Raw genomic sequence first — 22,346 nt, 5'->3', positions numbered from 1 at the left:
CAGGGTGGAGTGCAGGGCTGAACCTCAGCCTTGGGGGACAGCAGTGGAAGAGTTTGCTCCTTATGGACAGCTTCTGACCAGGAAGCCTTCTCCCTGCAGAGAGACCTGTGGGCAGTTTTGGGAAGGGACCTGGAAAATGCGGGTCCAGACTGGCTTGGTCTATTGGCACCCTCTAGAGGACAGTTTTTTTTTTTTTTTTTTTTTTTTACCGTTTATTTATTTTTGAGACAGAGTGAGACAGAGCATGAACGGGGGAGGGTCAGAGAGAGAGGGAGACACAGAATCTGAAGCAGGCTCCAGGCTTCTAGCTGTCAGCACAGAGCCTGACGCGGGGCTCGAACCCACGGACCGTGAGATCATGACATGAGCCGAAGTCGGATGCTTAACCAACTGAGCCACCCAGGTACCCCTAGAGGACAGTTCTATTACCAGAGCTATCTATTACTTGGATGCCCAGCAGTGCCCTGGCTCCCGAAGTCTTCTTAGATGGTAGCTGAACCCCGGGCTCACTCCCGACCCCATCTCAGTCACTAAATTTCTGCAGCCTTGGGGCCAGTGCCCCACACTCTGGTTTGGCTTTGACTCCTGCACAGAGGCCTCGCTTGCCATTCCTGAGGGAGGCATTTTGCTGATGATAGGGCATAGGTTTCCCTTCCTCTGCTCAGACAGGCTCCCAAATGACGAGGCCCATGCTTCTTCTCTCCCCCCTTCAGACTAGGTTCCCCAGAGGACCAGGCTTGGCTTTCTACCTCCCCTATCAGATTGGTGTTTCCTGTAAATATGGCTTATGTGTCCTCCTCCCCCTGAGACTGGGAGGGGCCTGAGTTTCCCTTTCCTCCTTCAGAATTGGGGTTCCTTGAGGACTGAACCAGGGTCTTCTCCAAAACCACTCCATCTAGCTGTTGATTTTCAGATATTTCCATCTCTGTTCCCCATTCTGCACAGCTCTTCCCAGAACCAGGGGCTCTGGAGCCTCTGGAGCCTCCCCCAAGTCTGGGGCCCTGAAGGGCTTCCTCTAACTTTGGGCTGAACACCTGGCTTGGAGGGCAGGGCCTTCCTTTGGGACCCGCTCTGAGCTCCACCTCTGACCTCACAAAGGCTGCCTCAGAACCTGGTCTCTGTGGCGCTGCTGGCCGGAGAAGGGATGCTATTTTGGGCAGTGTGTCTGGACTTGGCCCAAGCGGTTTGGGCCAAACCCCTGCCCCACTGACTTCTCCCCTGGAGGAGCAGAGCAAAGCAGTACGTGGGGTCACCTAAGGAGGGCTGAGAGGCGGGCTCTAGACTTTGGACACAGGGCAGTGGAGCCCCAGCTGCGGGTGCAGCCAGAGCCTGGGACAGTCATGGAGAAATAAGACCAAAGCTTGCTATAACCAAGAAGCCCCCAACGTGGACGCTTTAGCAGAGTGAGTCGGGCTCCAAGCAGGGCTGGGACAGGGGGCCTCCCCTGGGGCCCAGGCCTCAGAGTGCCACTTCCTGGGGACTGTATGGGGAGGAGGTGACCATGGGACTGTCTGGGGAACCAACTCCAGCTGGGAGTTGAAAGCCAGGATGTTTGTTCTGGTTTAGTCCTGAGTTGCTGTGTGACATAGGCATGTCACACACTCTTTCTGGGCTTTAGCTTCCTTACTTGTAAATTGACTGTTGGGAGGACCAGCAGCAGAGGTTGGGAGGGTATGTAGGGCTGGGCTGTCAATGGAGTGCTGGCTGGAGGATAAGGAGACCATGGAAAGCAGACACTGGACCAAAGCAGAAGGGAGAATATCAGAGATAAGGGCTTGATTGCTGGCTTTGCTGGAGTGGTTTCTTCCCTTGGAGTTCCCTCTTGAGAAGCTGGGGCTGGGGCTGGAGGGTGTCTGCAGTCAGGGCTAGGGATGTCAACTTGTGCAACTGCTAGAGGGAATTTGGCTAGAGAACAAGGGGGACTTCCAGGATGGGGAAACTCAAGGGTTACATTTCTGTGGTCATTCGGGTGGAAAATGGGAATATACAGGGGAATTTTCAGGAAAGGTAAGCAGGTAGACTTGGTTCTGAGTTAGAAGAATGGACTAAATGAATTCTTAGGACCTCATATTGTGTGTGTGTGTGTGTGTGTGTGTGTATGTATGTATGTAAAAGGAAAAGGCCCTGGAAAATCGGAATTTAAGTCAGCAGCAAGAGGTTAGACTAAAAGCAATAATACCCACATATGTGAGGGTGGAGCCACTGAGGGGAGGCTGTGGGCATCTCCACTTTGGACAGTGGAGAAAGTCAGAAGGACCCAGGAAGGACCTGCTCCAGGGGTCCCGAGGCCAGCATGGGTAGAAGGGGTGGGACTGCAGGGCCTTTCCCCATTGGCTAAGGCACGTCCACACTTCTCTTTGTCAACTTGGCTGAGTTGAGAGATTGGAACCGGCAGGACCTGTCCCTGTGGCTTCTCCCCTGGGAGGCTGAGGTCTGATGAGAATGTGGGGCCAAGTTCTGTGCCCCCACACCCCAGCCCTAATGACCTCTCTTTGGCTCCACAGCATCTAAAAATCTCAAAGACAGAACATGGCTGAATCAGATAGGAAGAGGCGGTAAGCACTCCACCCATTCTCCTCCTCCAGCCACCCATCCCCCACCCTCCCAGCACATCCCTATGCCCTTCCTGCCCTACTCCCAGCCTCTCCCTCATGGCAGCTGACCCCTCCCTCCCCCCACTCCTACCCATCCCCCCCCCCCCCCCCCCAGGAGTCTCAGAAGAAAGACTTCTCCCAGCCGGACCCTGGGCTGGGCCCTTGGGTGAGGGAGGCTCAGAAAGACCTGGGTGAGGGTCAAGGGGCTGGTGAGGGGGTTCAAACTGCCTTTATGTAGGTGGTGCTCAACTGAACTCACTGCCTCTCACCCTCACAGGCTCAGATCTTTAGAGTACAATAAAAACCAAAGCCCTTGCAATGGCCAAGGCCCTGCCTACCTAGTCCCAGTTTCCTCTCTGACCTTCCCCCACTCCATCCCTGCTCTCCTCAACCCCAGTCACAATGACCTCCTTTCCTTTCCTTTAAACATGCTCAGAGTCCTTCTGGGATTTCCCCTCTGCTTGAAATGCTCTTCCCTCACCTCCTCATGTCTGCTATCTTCTCAGTGAGGCTTACCCCAACTGCCCTATTTAAAATCATACCCCACCCCCTTTCCCTTGCTCTGTTTATCCCCATAGGCCATACTACCTTCTGACACGCAAATGTACTTGCTTATTACATTTCATCACTGCCTGCCAGCACAGGAGCAGGAATATTTGTGCACCCTTGGATAGAGAGAATGAATGGCTCCCCTTTGTGCTGGGTTCTCTCTGGGGCTTCAGATACTGTTTCCAAGTGAGTTCCACAGGCAACTCAGTCCCAGTTGAAAACAACCTCCATATCCCAAGCTGACTCCTCCTGTGGTCTCAACTCAGCCAAGGATCCCCTTCTCCATTGCTCAAGCCAGAAGTCAAGACCTTGTTTGTCCTTCACACTTCTGTCTCCCCCATAGCTCACATCTAGTCCCATCTCCTAAAATATCTAGAATGTTCTCACTCCCACCATTCTTTCTACCACTACTCTACTCTTTCACAGGCACTTTAGGCCCCATCCTGTCCACTCCTCAAAAGTGTCTGCAGGCCTCACCTCTCCCACCCTGGGCTTCTCGCCTCTGATGGTGCTGCTGTTATCCCTTATCCATCAGAACCACTAGATGGAGTGATCCAAGGTTGGAGACTGGGTTTGTATTCTGTACCACTGAGGCCTGGCTGGTTTATAAGTGTTTGGTTGATTAGATAATTAAATAAGCTGGTGAACAGGACAGTTAGTTGGCTAAGCTGCTAGATTAATTAGTAAGTTGAAGGGTTGGTTGGTGAGTTTATTGGCTATTTAGCACCTTGGTTAGCAGATATCGCGTGGGTAATTATCTGGTTTGCTGTTAGCTTCTCAGTTTGTAGGCCACTTTTCTCAGGTGCCCTTTTCTCATTCTATATCCTCTCCTTGGCCTCATCTATGGCCAGGGATCAGATGATTTGGTGGCCTCTGGATGTGTATCTCTAAACAAGACTACATGACCAGCTGCCTCCTTATAGGTCATTTCTGCCTAAATGTCTAGCAGGCTCTTCAAAGTTAACATGGCCGGGACAGACTCCTCATACTCCTGCCTAAGGCTGCAGCTTCTCTTCTGCACCTCGCTTGTCATTCTGCTGCTCTTCCTAAACCCGAAGGTCATCTCTTCTCTCTCCATTCTCCTCTTCAGTTAAACCCTAAGTGTGTCATTTTCACTGTTTTCTAATCTCCATGGCACCTTCTTGGCTCAGGCTGCCATCTCTGCTCAGGCTGTCTGTGGCAGAAGCTTCCTGATTGCTCACCACACTCCCACTCCTGCTCCCTCATCCCAGCCTCCATAGAGGAGGCAGTGCTCCTGCTTAAATCTTCCACCAAACCCCATGGCTCTCTGCATCGAGTTCACACCCCCTAACACAGACCATTAGGCCTTCTGCCATCTCTACCCACCTCATGCCACTTTCTCTCCTCTCTTTGGCCAGCTCATTCTTGGGGAGTTCCTCTCTACATCACACAGTCCTTTGCTGCAAGCCTCTGCCATGCTATTCTGATGCCTTGAACTTTCCCCTGCCTCCCCTGATGCGCCTTCATCTGGCCAGCCTTCCATTTTTGACCTGTTTCCTTTCCTGTGGGAAACCCTCCTACCCCCACCTCTAGGTTGTTTGCTTCCTCTCTGCAATCCAGTAGTGCCCCCCTTCACCTGTGGCAACAGTCCTCACACTTTATAGCAATTACTTAATTGTTTTTCTTCCTGAGAGCAGGGATCATGATAATGTTCTTTACTACAATGCTTGAACATAGCAGGCATTTGGTAGATTTCTAGGTCAGTAGCTGGTTGGTGGTTATTTATTTATTGCTTACTGTGTCCTGCCTGCCATGTGGTGGGGAGGATGGGGCCAGGGTTCTAAAATTCTCTTGGTGTCCTTGGCTTCCTGCTCTGTCACTTCTCCACTACCTTTGTGGTACTTTCCCAGGATCCTCTTGGGTCCCTGCCTGGCTGGTTATAGGGGCAAGGAGACCCCCAAATGATGCTGCATGGAAGCTGGAGTTGGATGGGAGCCAGTAAATTGTCCATGCAACTCTATATCTCCCTCCATATACTCAGCCCTTGATTTATTTCCCTGGAGTAAGGACAGAACAAGGACTGGGGTGGGTGAGATTGAACATAGGGTCTCAGCCATAAAAGTGGAAGTTGTTTTATCCATGCCTGACTTACATTTCTTACTCCCTGTACTTACTCTGTGCTGCTGTGAGGCCAGGGAAATTTCAGGAAGTCCGGGGAGGAGTAGGGGGTGATGTTGCTATCCCTAGCAAGATGAGGTAGCTGAGGGGCTGGTGTCAGCTTCAGGCATTCAGCATGGGGAGGGGCACCAGTCTGAACAAGCACTAAGGCCACACTTAAAGGTATCTGTACCCCTCCTCTTCTTCTTTACCCTCTAGACTCCATCTCCTTCCCCAAACCAGAGGTCTCTACCCCACCTCCAACAGATAATGGTGCCTGTAACTCACTTTTTTGTCTATCTATCCATCCAACCATGCATTTATTAAACAAATATTTATCAAGTATCTACCATGTGCCAGGCATTGTAGGAAGTTCTGAGGATCTAGTGGAGAGTAAGACAGATGGATTCCTCAGTTGTCATTCATTTGACAATATATATTGCACAACTGCTCTGCATTTGGCACTGTGCTAGGCACTGAACATACCACAGGGGAGAAGATCCAGTCCCTCCTTTCTTCTCTCCTCTCTTTCATTTGTTCATTCATTCATTCATTCATTCACTCACAGACGTCTGATTGTGTTGAGCCCATTGCAAAGGCCCGGTGCACTTTGCAGATACTTTCACCTCTGGCAGAACCTAATGTATGTTTCAGGCCTCAGGGCTGTTTATAGCACCCTGAGCAGACTTTGCTACACCGTGTTTGTTTGTGGAGTATCTCCCTATTGACAGGTCCTGCTTGATGCCTGGCCTGTGTTCCCAGAGCTTTGGCTCCTGAAGATAGGCAGGGAGACAGATAGATGGACAGCTGAGCTCGACTTTTCTGCCTGCTCTCTCCCATCTGCTTCTCCTCTGAGACTCACTGGCACCACAGATGACACTTTTTGGCTCCCCACTGCCCTCTCTGCAAAATGGCCTCATTGGTGCACCCTTCCCAGGCTACATCCCTGTGGCTCTCAGTTGTCTCTGATCCCAGCTGTACCAGCTGACCTGGGCAAGAGGAGGTGTGTGTGGGTAACCTCTGGGTTACCCATTAACTCAGCTATGAGTTGAAGGGCCCATGGTCAGTGAGTGCACTTGGGCCTCTTTCCTACCCACGGGCTTGGGCTGCTGCTCCAGGTCTACCCGCAACTCCAAGATGGTCTCATCACCTGTGGTAACAAAGATGCAAGCAATAATGCAAAAGGAGATGGTGCGAGAGTTCCTGGCAGAGTTCGTGAGCACATATGTCATGATGGTGAGTGGGTGGGTGGCACAGGGTGGGTGGGCTCTGAGGAAGGGACGTGAACCCCAGGACCTCAGGAAGGTGAGGTTCAGTGGAGGCAATCCATGCCCCCCTCCCCACCACTGACCCCTGGGTCACATTGTCCGTTATTCAGTCTTGGAGCTGGGAGCTAAAGAAGGATAGGAAAGTTAGGAGGAGCTCTGTATTTCTCACTATCTTTTTGGGAAAGAAAGGGATCAAAGTATGTGAGGGCAGAACAAAACTATGGGCTGGGCGAGCAGGTATCAGGGGGCATGGCTGGAAACGGGAAGAAGGGAAACAGAGTACAGAGATTGGAGAGAAGTGTTATCGAGGGTCATGCTTTGAGAATTAATCCTGAGAGCAGTGAGGATACACGGAAGGTTCTCAAGCAGGGTTGTGATGTGTTCAGATTTAGATTTTAGAAGATGGTTCGGTGTGCAGTGTGGAGTCTCAGCAGAATGGGCAAAGCTGGTGGGAGGGGAAGCAGTTAGGAGGCTGTTGACCTTGGAAAGAGAAATGGTGGTGACCAGTCCAGGGATGGAGAAGAAAGCACACGTTGAGGGAGCTGAGAAAAGAATCGAGATTTTCCAAGTAGCAGATGAGGGGTAAATGCCAAGGAGGATCATTCTGGAGTCCGGAGCCTGCTACAGGGCGAAAAGTGAGGTCAGTTTGGGTGTGATCAGGTGAGGTGCCTGTGGAGACATCTGGGGGGTGGTTGGATATAGAGGTCTGGAGCTCAAAAGAGGGACTTGAGCTGGAAGTAAGGAGTTAGAGCTGATCAGAATATGGATGGTGTTTATAGAACTGCCCAGTGACAGTGTATAGAAAGAGGGAAAAAAAAAAAGATAAGTTGAGGACAGAAACCTGAAGAGGAGCATTTCACAAAGAAGCCTGAGGAGGAGTGGCCAGAGAGGTGAGAGAACAAGGGGGGAAGGTAGGGTCCACAGGAGTGGGTGGTCAGCAGTGGGAGGCCTACATACGGGCCAGAGAAAGTGACCACTGATAAGGGTCTATAGGGATTGGTAACAGGGAGGTCACTAGGGACCTTGACAAGGGCTCTTTGAGTAGATGATGGGACAGAAACCAGACTTGTAGGTGGGATGTGAGGTTTCTTAGAAACTCCCTCTCTCCACCTGCTTCAGCTCTACCATCTACAGCAGCCTCTTCCCTGAAGCTGTAGCCATGCCTGTCTGGACTTTATGGCAGGCCCAGGTTCATGAAAAGAAGGGGTGGCTCTGGGAAGGAAAGCAAAGGCAGTCAGGAGCATGTCGGAGGAAGTGGGGGTGAGAGAGAGTGTCCCTGAGTGTGTGCATGTGAGTATGAGTACAACTGGTTGTGTGGCTATGAGTGTGTGTGCATTGAGCCAGTGTAGGAGATGGTGTGGCCCATGGAGCACAGGAGCCTCTAGACATAAGAATCCTGATTCTGTCACTGAGTCACCAGCTGGCCCTGGGCAGGCCTCTCCATGGCTAAGTCTGTCTTCTCAGTTAGTATGTGTGTTGAATCGGACCTTTATGGGCTGTGGAGCTGTTTGAGTCCTGGCTCTGCTATCTTTTAGCTGTGTGGTCTTCTACAAGTATCTTGACTGTTTAGAAATTTAGCTTCCTTGTTGGTAAATGTGACACTAACATTGAGGTGGCAGATACCCAGTACACATGTAGGACATATGTGCTAGTCTCTTGTCACGATAAGTGTTCTCAACTGCTCTCCTCTCCCTGTCTCCTGTCCTTTTCCCTTCCCCTGTTACCTGCCCTCCTGCTTTGACTTCTGAGCTGCGAAGACAGCAGCTGGACGGTGTCCAGCCTTAATCCAGGACAAAGTCATCTATTCATGACAAAACATTCCAGCCTCATGAGGGTTGTTAAACCTTGGAACCATGGAGGTAGGAGGGTGCCTCCTCAGAGAGCTCTTAGGAGAAGCAGGCACCACTCACATGCACCAATGCCTTCCTGTGCCCCTGTTTGTCTTCCCTTTATTGAGATTATTATTGAGTACCTACTGCATGCTAGGCATGATGATGCCAAGCCCCTTACATACTGTATCTTCTCAAATCCTCACAGCAACCCTGTGAGGGAAGTTCTATTATTATCCCCATTTAACAGATGGGAAAACTGAGGCTCTGAGACTAAATTATTTGTCCAAAGTCACATTTTAAGTTAGGATTAAATCCAATGCAACCTAATATCACAGTGTTACCCTTAATCTCTATTTACTCTCTGTTCCTTAACTTACTACAACAGGATTTCTAACACCCTGGTTTGTTAATTCCCTCCAGCTGAGGTAAGGCCTTCACTTTTGGGCTTTTGGTAGTCTCTGGGCCTCAGTTTCCCCATCTGTAGAATGGGAGCTGAAACATTTGCCAGGCAGATTTGCTGTGAGGATTGAAGGGAAATAACATTTATAAAAGAACTCTGTGAGGTTTATGCTCATATAGGACATTGTGTTCTTATTTTCAGTTGTTGGGCCTGTGCCAAGAAGTGGGGAAGCTTTTTCAGTTATCAGAAGCTCAGTGAGTCATCAGGGCAAAAGTTTTGCCAGAAAAGCTAGTATGACCTTGGGCCCCATTTACTGCAGCCAGGATGAGGGAGGTGGACCATTCCACTCAGTGCCACTCTACAGCCTCTGGGGATGTTGTGCTCAGGGCTGGCCTTGAACGGGGTTGGACTACATTCACTGACCAGGGAGAAGAGGGGCTGGGCCATTAGGGCCCTGGAAAAACAGCTCTTGATATGAGACATAAGGCAGAAGTTGCAAACTTACATGCTATGGGGGCCAGAGAATCAACACAGAGTGGCAGGAACTGGGGCTAAGGGCAGAGTGCTGACCTGTGCAAAGGCGTGGCTGCTACTATTCTAGCTGACTGCTGGCACGCAGGGCAGGATGAAGGCCAGAGCTGCCAGAGCTTCTGATTTGTCAAGGGAGGCTGAAACCTCTGGTCATCAAACCCAGATCACCCAAACAAAACATGTGTTCCGGATGGACTGGCCCATGGACTGCCAATTGAAAACCCTGACGCAGGAGATCATGTGGAGTTTATTCACTCATTCATTATTTTTAGCAAATGGTTTTGAGCTCCTACTTGGAAATGCGGACCCTCAGTCTTCAGACTCTCCATGCCTGCTCCAGTCCATGTACCTCCTGACCTTCCTCAAGCCTGTCAGCCTGTCCTGGCCTCACTCCCCACCCCCACGCTCCATGTGTTCCTGTCCTCTCCTGCCTCATCCTACCCTTGTCCTAAGTCAGCCTGCTCCTGGGCTCCCTTCCACCTGTCATGGAGCTCTTGAGGGACCCACGTGGCCCTGCTCAACTGCCTTTTCCCTGCCCTATCCAGGATATTTCATTTTTTTTAAGTTTACTTATTTAAATTGAGAGGGGGCAGGGCACGAGCGCATGCACAAGTTGGGGAGGGGTAGAGAGCCAGGGAATCCCAAGCAGGCTCTGCACTGTCAGCGTGGAGCCTGATGTGGCACTCGAACTCACGAACCATGAGCTAAAATCAAGAATTGGACACTCAACTGACTGAGCCACCCAGACGCCCCTGGTTATTTCACTTTTTCTCAGACTTTCCCAATGCTGCTTTGTACTCTGCCTTTTTTCTTTTTCTTTTCTTTTCTTTTCTTTTTTTTTAAATCAGCAAATGGCTGATTTGTAGCTTGGCAGAGAAAACCATCAGGCGGGTTTCCTGTGTCCGGCTCCTCACCCACCTGTCCCTGCAGCACCAGACTTCATTTACCTGTGAATCCACATATCTCCCTCTTGACAAGGGTGGGCCCCTCCCTCGTGGAGCCCTCCACTCCTGCACCAGTCTCACCCTCCAGTCTACTCAGGTACTTTGCTCCATCCTTTTCCTTCCCTTCCATCTTCAGCGTCTCCCTCTCTCATCTTTAACATACTGAAGTCTCTCTCCCTAAACCAGCACAACACAAAACATTTCTCTCTTCCCCTCCGTGAGCCCCTTCAATTATCATGCTCTTCCTCTCTCCCTTCTCAGGCAGGTTCTCAAACAGATGTCTACATGGGTACCCTTCAACTCTTCTTCACCGCCCACTCACCTCTCAATCTCTGGGACCCCGTTTCTGTTCCCATGGCCTGATGAGGCAGTGCTCACCACATTACTACTGACTGTTGGACTGTCACATCCAAAGGGATACTTTTCAGGCCTTCATGCACTTGACCCAGAGGCTACATATGACCATGGGGACCACACTCTCCTTGGGAAAGTCAGCTTCTTGCTGGTGTCTAAGGCACATTCTCCCTTTGTTCTTTTGTCATTTCAACACCTGCTCCAACTGGGGTTTCTAATGCCATCCCATATGCAGCTCTAGGTTCAGCCCTCAACTGATCTCTCACCTTCATCCTCCCTGATGGCTTCAACTATAGCCTCCATGTCCACAATTCTCCAGGTTTTCTTTTTCAAAAACTCTAGAACACAATTCTGCAAGGGAAATATAATATGAGCCATATATGTAATTTAAAATTTTCTAGTAGCCACATTAAAGAGGTAAAAATCAATAGGTGAAATTAATTTGAATAATTAATGTATTTAATCCATATATCCAAAATATTACCAGTTCAACATGTAATCAGTATAATTAAAAAAAAAATGTTTGGGGGCGCCTGGGTGGCTCAGTCAGTTAAGCGTGTGACTTTGGCTCAGGTCATGATCTTGCGGTTCGTGAGTTCGAGCCGACGTCAAGCTCTGTGCTGACAGCTCAGGGCCTGGAGCTGCTTCAGATTCTGTGTCTCCCTCTCTCTCTGCCCCTCCCTTCCCCTGCTCATGCTCACTCTTTCTCTCTCAAACATAAATAATAAAACATTAAAAAATTTTTTTAAATGTTTATTTTTGAGAAGACAGAGTGAGGGTGCAAGCAGGGGAGGGGCAGAGAGAGGGGGGACAGAGGATCCAAAGCATGCTCTGCACTGACAACAGTGAGTCAGAAGTGACGTTTGAATTCAAGAAACTGTGAGATCATGACCTGAGCCAAAGTCAGATGCTCATCTAACTGAGCCACCCAGGCACCCTGATATAAAATTATTAATAAGATACTCTATATTCTCTTTTTCCTAATAAGTCTTTGAAATCTGGTGTGTACTTTACACTTAGAACAGATCTCAATTTGAACTAGCCACATGCTAAGCACTTAATAGCCATATGTGGCTGGTGGTCATCATATTGGATGACACAGATCGAGACTCCCATTTCCAGCAGCCTGGATAGCTATAGGTCCCTCAGAGACAACATATCTAAAATACACGGAATTTTCAAAGGAGGTGCCATCTGAATGTGACTTTATTATTATTTTTTTTAATGTTTATTTACTTTTGAGACAATGCGAGAGACAGAGTGTAAGCAGCAGAGGGGCAGACAGAGGGAGACACAGAATCTGAAGCGGGCTCCGGGCTCTGAGCTGTCAGCACAGAGCCCGACGCGGGGCTCAAACTCATGAACTGTGAGATCATGACCTGAGCTGAAGGCAGACACTTAACCGACTGAGCCACTCAGGCGCCTCCTGAATGTGACTTTAAAGAACAGTATTGATTTTTCAGAATCTGGGATCAGGTATTTCAGGCAGAGGGAAGAGCACATGCAAAATTGCAGAGAAAGCAAGGCACGCAGGGAGCAATGTGGTTGTTTGCCTTGATGTTATTTGGCACAGCTGACTGACTAGATTCAAATCCGGGCCCATTCTGTGCAGAACGTGTACCTTGGACAAGCCACTCAACTTCTCTAGGATTTGGGTGACAATCTGTCAAATGGGGAAAACAAGAGCACCTAACATATAAATTAGTGTAAGGGTTAAAGGAGGTGATAGATATAACTTGCTTACAAGTGCCTGACACACAGTAAGTACTCAATACATGATTATTATTTAGTAGTAACACTACTGGTGAAAATAGAGAACACTGGAGCAGATATGAAAGTGAGAGGCAGAAGGGATAATTTATACAGGGTATTAAATGGTGGCCTATTGAGTTTGGACTTTATCCTAGAAATGGAGGGGAGACAGTGAATGTTTGAACAAGGGGCAGACATGATCAGATTATGTCTGTTAGAAATGTCACTCTGTCTGCAAGGAAGAGGCTGGATAAGATTGGGATAGAATGTAAGCAGTGCTGACTGGTTGTGGGGAATGACAGAAAGGAAGCTCTCATTTGTGACTGCCAAGTTTCTGGCTTGGCCGACTGGGATGGGGAGCATAGGATGAGGATAACATTTTCTGAGAGATGGTGAGCTTTCAACATAGAGCCCGAGATGCCTTTGAAAAACCCAGACTCCCAGTGGGTATTTGAAGATAAGGACCTAGCTAGGTGGAGGTTTTAGGAGTTTTAGTGCATCAAGCATATCTGAAGCCACAGAGTTAGTGAGAAGACCCAGGAAGAGTGACTGAGGAGACGTGAAAGGGGCCAAGGATGGAGCCCTGGGGTTATCCATATTCACAAGGAAGATGAAAGAAGAAGAATGTGGGAAGGAACTATAGAGAGGGAGGCTGTATAGGTAAGAGAGGAGAGGAGAGAAGAGGAGAGGAGAGGAGAGGAGAGGAGAGGGGAGGGGAGGAGAGGGGAGGAGAGGGGAGGGGAGGAGAGGAGAGGAGAAGGGAGGGGAGGGGAGGGCAGGGGAGGATTGTTGTAGAAGCCAAAAAGGAGGGACTTTCCAGATGCACAGAATGGTTAAGAGGGTCAAAATTAGCAAAGTCAAGTAGGATAATGACTGAAGGGATGTTTAAGAAATCAGGAGGTGGGAGTCCTTGGAGACAGTTTTGTCCACATGTCCGTGACATGTGGAAGCAGGAGCCAGTTTGAAGAGGGAGAGCAAGGGAAAGGATAAAGGAGCCAGCCAATGGGTCCTTTCCCAGAGCTTGGCCCACACAGGGACAGGGTGTCCAGGAGTCCATAGCTAGACAGGCTGGGCTGAGGCAGGAAGGTTTACTTTTAGGAAGGAAGAGTCCCAAGTCTGTGGGAGCCAGTCATGGCAAGAGGGAGGTATCTGCAAAGAGACAGAGAAGCTGGGCATGGGAACCAGAGCTGAAGGGGAAGGCAGATATAGATTCTGGTGGGAACTTCAGGAGGTTGAGTGAGAGCCTAGCTTCAGGCCTCTAATCTCCTTGTGAAGGGGGGAATTAAGGGGGTTATCTTTTGAGGTGATCCAGCAGTTACGGATGGGCAAGAGCAAGAAGTTCAGAAATGACACCTGAGAGCAATGGAAATGTTGCTGGAGGCAAGAGGAATAGAACCCCACCCACTAGCTTCCAGGGCTGATGTGTGTGTGTAGGGGATGGGGTCCTGGCAGAGAACAGGCATGAAGTATGGAAATTTCTTGAAGAAACTTCCTTCAGGTGAGGTTGAAGTGTGAGATACTCTGAGGGGTTCGATCTAGACCAGCCATGCCCTCCTCGAAGCCCTGCCCCCTTCCTTGAACTTCAGGTGGTCAGGGGCCCAGGGGCCAAGGTGTATCCTTAAGAGCCCCTGACATTGCCACTGCCCTCCCAGGTCCTTTTACAGCCCCACCCAACTCTCACTGGTCAGGTCTTTTTTTTTTTTTAATTTTTTTTTTCAACGTTTTTAATTTATTTTTGGGACAGAGAGAGACAGAGCATGAACGGGGGAGGGGCAGAGAGAGAGGGAGACACAGAATCGGAAACAGGCTCCAGGCTCCGAGCCATCAGCCCAGAGCCTGACTCGGGGCTCGAACTCACGGACCGCGAGATCGTGACCTGGCTGACGTCGGACGCTTAACCGACTGCGCCACCCAGGCGCCCCTGGTCAGGTCTTAAAGGGGAGTCAGGGAAGGAAGTTTCTGGAGGACAAGGGCATGGTAGAGGGTCTCCAAAAGCAATGCAGGGTGGCCTGGGGCATGGGGGTGAGGAGCCCAAACTGAGCCTGAGCCCTTCTGTAAGGTTGGGGCTTCTGGACAGGTGGTCCTCTCAGAGGCACTCCTTCGCAGGTGTTTGGCCTTGGCTCTGTGGCCCATATGGTTCTAGGAGAGAAATTTGGGAGCTACCTCAGTGTCAACTTGGGTTTTGGCTTCGGAGTCACCATGGGAGTGCACATGGCAGGGAACATCTCTGGTGAGTGAACCTGGGCCCCATCTGATCAGCAAGGCCAGGTGTCCCCTGTATACTCCTCCTGCCCTCCTCTAGCCAGCCCCGTCCGCAAGTCCGCTGGAACCCATTCTCACCAGCCCGCAGGAGGGAGAATACCCTGAACCTCTTTCTTCTGACCCTCTCTGCCCAGACTCTTCAGAGCCCTAGACACCCCATTGTTACTAGCTGGGTCAACTTAGGGAAGTTATTTAACTTCTCTCTCACTTTCCTTAATGGTGAAATGGAGGTGGAGGTCCCTGCCTCGTAGGGTCCTTGTGAGGATTAAATTAGTACACTCCATAGATACTAGCTGTTACTATTATTGTTATTGCTGCTTTTGTATTATTTGTTGTTATTGTTTCTCTCTTCTCTCACACCTTTGACATTTCTGCCCCTTCCCGCAGGGGCCCACATGAATGCGGCCTTAACCTTCACCAACTGTGCGCTAGGCCGCATGTCCTGGAAGAAGTTTCCTGTATACATCCTGGGTCAGTTTCTGGGTTCCTTCCTGGCTTCTGCCACCATCTACTGCCTCTTCTACTGTGAGTGTCTTGCCCTATGTTGTCCACCCCTGGCCTCAGCCTCCTCCTCTGAAAAATGGGCAGATACAGACCCAGTGTCCTGGCCTGTGAAAATGTCTAGACTAAAAGCCTTGGAGGTGCTCCCCACCCCTCCGTCCTACAGTCTTATTCCTGGGACTCCAGTAGAGTTTAGCTGGTGGCAGGTTCACACTCAGTCTGTGTCTCCACAGCAGCCATTATCCAATTTTCGGGTGGACATCTGACAGTGACTGGTCCCACAGCTACCGCTGGCATTTTTGCTACCTATCTTCCTGAGCACATGACATTGTGGAGGGGCTTCCTGGATGAGGTCAGTGATCCAGTATGAGTTCCCCTCCTCAAGTCCTCCTTACCTAAGGAAGTGGGGGCTGGCAGGCAGCCCTCACAATAGAAAGGATAAGAACTCTGGGTGGGGTCTCTGCCAGTGGGTTGGGGCTGGGGGCATTGCTGAAGCTCTGTGACTTGGCTAAGGGCCCCAGGCGGCTGCCACAGTGTCTGCTCACCAGGTAATAGTGACAGGGATACTCCAGCTATGTCTCTTCGCCATCACGGACAAGGAAAACAATCCAGCACTGCAAGGGACACAGGCCCTGGTGATTGGCATCCTCATTGTTGTCATTGGATTATCCCTGGGCATGAACACAGGATATGCCATGAACCCATCCCGAGACCTGCCTCCCCGCTTCTTCACTTTCATTGCTGGCTGGGGTATACAGGTTTTCAGGTACTTCCCTCACCAACCCATCCCTTCCAGTTTTCTGTGGGTTCCCTGCATGTGGAGGGGTGGGGGGTGATGTGAGAAGCTCCACAGTCCTGCAGAACTCCCCGGTGGCCTGAGGAGACAGGAGTGGGTCCTTGCTTTCCCCCAGACCAGCACTGATATAAATCCTGCTCCTGCACTGAATGTCAATCGTGTCCTAGACCAGCTCAATCCCTGAATCAGGCTGAAGCTAACCAGGGCCCCAGGCTCAGGGGCAATTCTTGGGCTAGAATAGGGGTCACTCCTCTACTCTCAGCCCCTACTCCCTGTCTCAGCCTGAGTGGATGCAGGTGCTGTCCTGGGCATCAGCCCTCTCAGCAGGTCCCTCTGTCTCTTGCCTGCAGGGCCAGGGACTGGTGGTGGGTGCCAGTTGTGGCACCACTCCTGGGTGCCTACTTAGGTGCCATCGTCTACTTGGTCTTCATTGGCTCCAGCATCCCACGGAGGCCCCAGATACTGGAGAACTCCATGAAATATGAAGACCGCAGAATACCTGTGTTGCCCAAGACCATGTCAAACCCACCTACGACCCTCACCCCTGTCTCTGTGTCTCCTGCCAACAGACCTTCAGTCCGGACTGTCCCACCCTTAAGTGACTCCATCCACCTGGAGCACTTCTAAGTAAGGTGACTTGTGACCCTATCCCCACCCCAATAAAGGAAGCCTTGTCCCACAGTGGCACCCCCGTGTCCTGGGTGCCTCCTGTGGTTGGGCTTCCCTCCTGGATTCTTCCAGGAACTCCAGGGTTGTGCTGCAGCCCAAGACTGCAGTATAGAGCTGGGAAGCCTCTAATTCCTTCCAGGGTTAGGAGCTGGGGCACCCACCCTGGGGGAGGATGGAGGAAGTGCCAAACTATGGCCCCAGTAGGAACAGGAGGAGATTAAAGGATGCCAGACACCGAATGGTGGACTTTCAGGCATAGGGTAGGGAAGGGATGGTTTTGGGGAAAGGACAATAGCTCTGGGGATACCTTGATATGCCCTGGGAAGGACTCTAGACTCTCCCTCAGTTCTGGCTAGTTCTTGGACCAGACAAAGCAAGGTCCAAGCATGTAGATCAGAGTTTCTCAACCATTTCTTTCCATTATTGCTCCCCTCAAAAGCCTTTTAGACATTTTCTTTCTTAATCACACGATATTTTAATGCCACAGATATACTATATATTGGTTTATATATATCTGTGCTTTATACGAAAAAAGAGTAAGATTTTTTTTTCGTCTTCCCCTTCCAAGAATCAGTGTTCTTGCCCTTGGAGGCAAAATCAGCCCCTACCTTGAAAATGCCTAATGTAGATTGAAAGCAGGTAAGGGATTGGATTCCTCTTTTTTTCTCCTGGTGCCAGAACTCTCCTACATGAAGGAATTCCAGAGTCAGAAGGAAGATGCAGAGAAGAAAGTTCTTACAAAAGGCGCAGAGACAGGAAATGGCCTTGTGGGATGGGATTCAGGGGGACAGACGGAGAAGCTGGGTGGAGGTGGGGCATCCCCACCCACTCTGGGATCAAGCAGGAATCACCCTGCTTTCTGGGGCCCAGAAGTAGCATCACCCATGGTTCCTGTCATTGTTTGTCCATTCAGCCTTTCAACAATTATTGAGCACTTCCTGTGTGCAGGCCCTGCCTTGGCACTGGAAATGCTGACGTGGATGAGGCTGGGTCTCTGCCTTTGATGAGTGTAGGGTAATGAAGATGATTTATCATGAGAAAGGAGATAAGCAGCAGAGAAGGGACTGCAGGGCTCAGAGGGGGCTCACAGCCCAGTCTCAGGGTGGGGGCCAGGGATGGCTTCCCAGAGGAGGAGGCAGAGCAGAGTTGGGGACAAGAGTTGTCGCTTCTGGGATTGGTTGCTGCGCTTTGTAGTTTGAGGAGATGGAGGCAAGGAGGCTGGGCTTTATTCTGGAGATGGAGACGTGGTGAGATGAGGCTTAGCAAGCCTGCCTGAGCTACAGGGTGCAAGCTGCTGGGAAAGGGGGAGATCGGAGCCTGCAAGGGAGTGTGGTGAGAGGCAATAATCCAGGAGGAGCAGCAGATGGGAGAAAGGGGATTTGAGAAATACTGAGGTAGAGGCCATAAGACCTTGGGCTAGCACTGGGAGAAGGAGTGGGTAAGGACGCAGCAGGAGTCAGGGCTGACTGCAGTTTCTGGCTTGGGCCTGGGGCATTGGAGATGTGCCCCCTGTGAGTGCGCATGGGAGACAGACTGGTTTGGAGAGGAAGATAAGTTACATTGTGACATGTTGAATTTGAGTTGCCTATGAGACCTGGGGGCAAGAATTGTGTATCTTGAGCAAGTTACTCAACCTCTCTGGGCCTCTGTTTTCTCCTTTGTAAAATGGGTCTAATATAACTTACCATTTGCGTTGCTGTGAATATTCAATGAAATAAAACATGTACATTGTTGAGAATAGTGCTTGGCATGGAGTAAGTGCTCAATAAACAGGTATGCCTTTTAATATTTTTAATATGGCCTGGAGATCAGAAGAGAGTTCAAGACAAAAATGGGGAAGTCGTGGTTGTGTGGATATCATGGGGGCCATGGAATAGTGAAAGGAGGGTCAGTGAACAGTGTCCGGAGAGCATGGCTAGGAGGTGTGGAGAGGGCACCTGAAGAGGTCTGACTGAGGAGGGGTGCAATGTGGGTGATCAGGGGGCCCTGGAAACAAACCCAAATGTCCATCAGTAGGGGAGTGGATCCTTACCTTGCCGTATAGTCACATACAACAGAACATGATACATCAGTGAAAACTGAGGCACGACAGCTTCCTGTAACAACAAGGAAAAAGTGTGAAAGCATAAAAAGCAATACAGTAGACTGTATACAGTATGATACCAGTTATATAATTGAAAAACAAACAAAAAGGAATATATTCTTTGGGCATACATATGTGATTAAAACTACTTTAAACGAAAGAAGGGATGGGGATGCCTGGCTGGCTAAGTTGGTAGAGTGTGTGCCACTCTTGATCTTGGGGTTGTGAGTTTGAGCCCCATGTTGGGTGTAGAGATTACTTATGATTTTAAAGTAAAGTAAAGTAAAGTAAAGTAAAGTAAAGTAAAGTAAAGTAAAGTAAAGTAAAGTAAAGATTACTTTAAGATTTTAATCTTAAAAAATAAAATAAAATCTTTAAGAAAAGGCGGGGAGTGAAAAGACAGCAGAGTGAAGAGCAGGGACCTATAAGGTGCTGTGATGCCCACCCCATCCCATGTTTACCTCCGACATCCAGAACTGTTTTCTAGTTCTGGATGTTGGAGGTAAATATATGGGTTTGTTATATGATTTTGTTTTATAACATATAACTGTGATATATATTCATTTGTAGGTATCATATATTTTAAAAGATGAATAGCCATAGGTGATAGGAAGTGATAGGTATGGAATGTGCTGATGACAGGGGGACCAGGGAGGAAGGGGAGGGGCTTGACCATATCTGACTTCCCACAGTGGGAAAAGTTGAGCCAGGGGACCAGGCCTGGGAGTGACCAGGGAAGGGACCACATCTGGAAGTCCCAGCAAGCTGTCTCCCTCTGTGACCCTGGATAAGCCTCTTACCCCTCTCTCAGCCTCAGTGGCCTTGTGAACATGGGGAGTGTAGCCTTTCTCATTCTTAGTATTCCAGAGTAGAGTGACCCTAAGGCCTCAGTCACAAGTGGGAGAAGCATATATGGGTCCCAGACTTCTGGCTCCCATTGTCCTATGCCCCTTGCTGACCACTTCAGCCATTTGTCATCTTCATGTCCTTGGGAGGTGGCCTTGTAGGTAGGGCAGTCAGTGGGTTCATCAAGAACCTGCCTGCTGTCTACTGCTCTGCCACAGACATGACTAGGCCCAATGCCCATAATATGCTGTAGACTCTGATCCCAATGTCAGGCTTATATGAGCCCTGACAATGGTCACAGCATTTCTATGCACAGACCCCTTTCATTCTCTTGGCAGAAGTTGGGTGAAATTCTACAACATGCCAGATACCATTTTGGGGCAGAGGATACGGGCACAAAAAAAGAAACTTAAGTTCTTATTCTCAAAGAGCTGACATTCTGTGCAAAACATGGTATGTTAGTGATACATACTAATGAGGAAAAGCAGGAAAGAGGGATAGGAAGTGTGTGGGAATGGAAAGACCAAAGGCCTCCCTGAGGAGGTGACTTTGAGTAAAGACCTGAAGGGGGAGAGGGCGTGAGCCGTGTGGATACCCGGGAGAAGAGCATGCCAAGCTGTGGAAATAGCCACTGAAAGACCCTAAGGTGGGAGCATGGAGGGGCCACTGCTGGACTGGAGTGCAGAAAGGGAGGGAAGAGGAGAATCAGATAAGATCAGGCAAGTAGGTAAGGTAAACCAAGGCAGGCCCAGGGGAGAGGTAGGGCCAAGGCTTGGGGCAGAGGCAAGGAACATCTCTGGAGGAGAGAGGCAGGTCTCACCGCAGGCAGACAGGCAGGCAGGAAGGAAAGAGGTAGGATGGGATGGGGTGGGCATCACAGTGTCTTGTGGGTGCCTGCTCTTCACCCTGCTGTCTGTCTGTCACACACAACACACACACATGGACTCTCCATTACTGGATGGCTGCAGGAGACACATCTGTTTAATGCTAGGAGCCAGGTTGGGATATGAGTCATGGAAGCCCTGTCTTCTCTCACAGGCCTTGGCCCAACACAGGCTTGCTGTGTGACCTGGACAGGACCTTTCCCCTCTCTGGGTCTCAGTTTCCCTATCTGTGCACTGAGGAGTGGATTTGTTGGTGTCTGGGGAGCCTCTCAGCTCTGACTTCTTCCAGTACTTTGAAGTCTCATATCATGATCCCACTTTGCTTCTCCCCACCTCAACTCAGGCTGTGGTTGAAATGGGGACAGAGTAAGGTAGGAAGAACTCCCAGCCCCAGGCCAGGTCACTCCAAGGCTTTGCAAGTAAAGGTTTGGACCTCAGCCTAGTGTTCCTGGCTTTGGGAGAGCCCCTCACTCCCTGTCCTTGCCTGCTCTCCCACTCCCACTCACGACCCCCAAGGGACAGGCATCTACAGGCAGCACCGAGGTCTGGCTAGTCTGTCTCCTCCCTCAGATGGGAATCCTGCAGCCCAGAAAGAGAAAGGAGCAGCCATCTCGGGCCAGGCTGGGGTGCTGATGCCGAGTGGGAGGAGGCTATGGCTACTCAGAGCTGTGCAGTCTGACCGTGGAAGGTACCTACCTCTATGCTGAACCTGAAGTGGGGAAGAGGTATGACCTAACCCTCCTAGGTGCTGCAGGGCCTGTACTGTGGAACCTAAGAACACAATGAGGGCAGCCAGGCTGGATGCAAATGCTGGCTCTACCAGTCACAAGCTGTATGACTTTAGGTAAGACAGGATAATAATAGCTCCCACCTCACAAGGCTGCTAGGATGATAAAATAAGCTATGCCTGGCATGTGGGCAGTGTATTCGCTCTATATTCTCTTGTGGTCCTCACATCATCATGCCCATCTTACATCCAAGGAAACTGAGGCCTAGGGAGATTGGCTTGGTAAGGGGTAGACAGTAGGGATTTTAGTCCTTACCAATATGACCTTGGCTAGTTTTTTTGTTTTTTTGTTTTTTTTGGTTTCTGAATTGTGAAATATATCCTATAAGCATGCATATGTAACATACAGGTACAGTGAAAATAACACTCAAAAAACAAAGACCCCAAATGAACAAATAACCCCAAACACTCAAGTGGCCCCCACTAAGCTTTGGCATGTTATTGAACCTCTCTGGGCCTCACTCTCCACGTCTGTAAAATGGGGATAATGAGGCTCAGAGGAGTGAGGTGCTTCAGGTTTGGGTTTTGCCATTGGCATTTTGCTGTGATGAAGCAAGGTGAAGAAGAGTTTGCCAGAACTCATGGTCTCCCCTTATGTCTGTGCTCAGGAGTCAAGGCAGTGGGTGGGTGCTGGAGGGTGTGTACAAGGGCTTCTGGAGGGGATGCCCTATGCTGTGGCCCCGTAGGGGGTGTAGAAGCTCAGAGGCTGGGTCAGGGGCAGAGAGACAAGACACATAGCTCAGAGCCAAGTACACCCAGGCACATGGATGAGGCCATAAATCTGGAACTGAGCCTTTGAGTCCTCCAGGGACCCAACCAAACCCCTGTTGGCTGATAAGGATTCCTCAGATAGGGGTCACAACAGGCCCTTGGAGAATGTGTTCTTGTCCTCCCCACTCCCCCAGATCCCCTACCTCCATCCTGGTCAAGGTCAAGGACAGGGAGAAGATGAATTCCTAAGGGAGACTCAGTGTTGGGGCAGGGGAAATTGGAAGGTGGTGGATATACCAGGAGAGTTTGGAAGTTGGACATGCTGAACTGGAGGTGCTTGTGGGACACCCTGGGATAGACAGGCCTGGGCTAGAGATACAGCCCAGGGTGGCATGTGATGGCTTGCAGATGGATTAAATGGCCCAGGGATAGACGATGGAGTCCTGGAAAGCACCCATGTTTAAG

The 22,346-nt window shown here is 50.1% G+C and overlaps 1 protein-coding gene across 8 annotated transcripts; it reads left to right on the top strand.

Annotated features, from left to right (window-relative positions):
* The first annotated feature begins 1,117 nt into the window (after positions 1-1,117).
* Positions 1,118-16,588, top strand: AQP7 (aquaporin 7). Of its 8 annotated transcripts, none has more exons than XM_043567433.1 (8): positions 1,118-1,403; positions 2,505-2,555; positions 6,380-6,497; positions 14,449-14,572; positions 14,992-15,075; positions 15,342-15,457; positions 15,654-15,871; positions 16,252-16,588. In XM_043567433.1, exons 2-8 carry the CDS (start codon positions 2,530-2,532, stop codon positions 16,526-16,528), a joined length of 963 nt encoding a protein of 320 aa, XP_043423368.1. In that variant the 5' UTR covers positions 1,118-1,403; positions 2,505-2,529; the 3' UTR covers positions 16,529-16,588. The 8 variants fall into 8 exon arrangements, with proteins under 8 accessions (XP_043423368.1, XP_043423367.1, XP_043423366.1 ...); XM_043567432.1 differs by having other exon boundaries at positions 15,339-15,457; XM_043567431.1 differs by having other exon boundaries at positions 14,992-15,129.
* Positions 16,589-22,346: the final 5,758 nt, after the last annotated feature.

This window comes from Prionailurus bengalensis, chromosome D4 (assembly GCF_016509475.1).
Source record: "Prionailurus bengalensis isolate Pbe53 chromosome D4, Fcat_Pben_1.1_paternal_pri, whole genome shotgun sequence".
NCBI lineage: Eukaryota > Metazoa > Chordata > Mammalia > Carnivora > Felidae > Prionailurus > Prionailurus bengalensis.
This window is presented reverse-complemented; position numbering and strand designations above follow the sequence as displayed.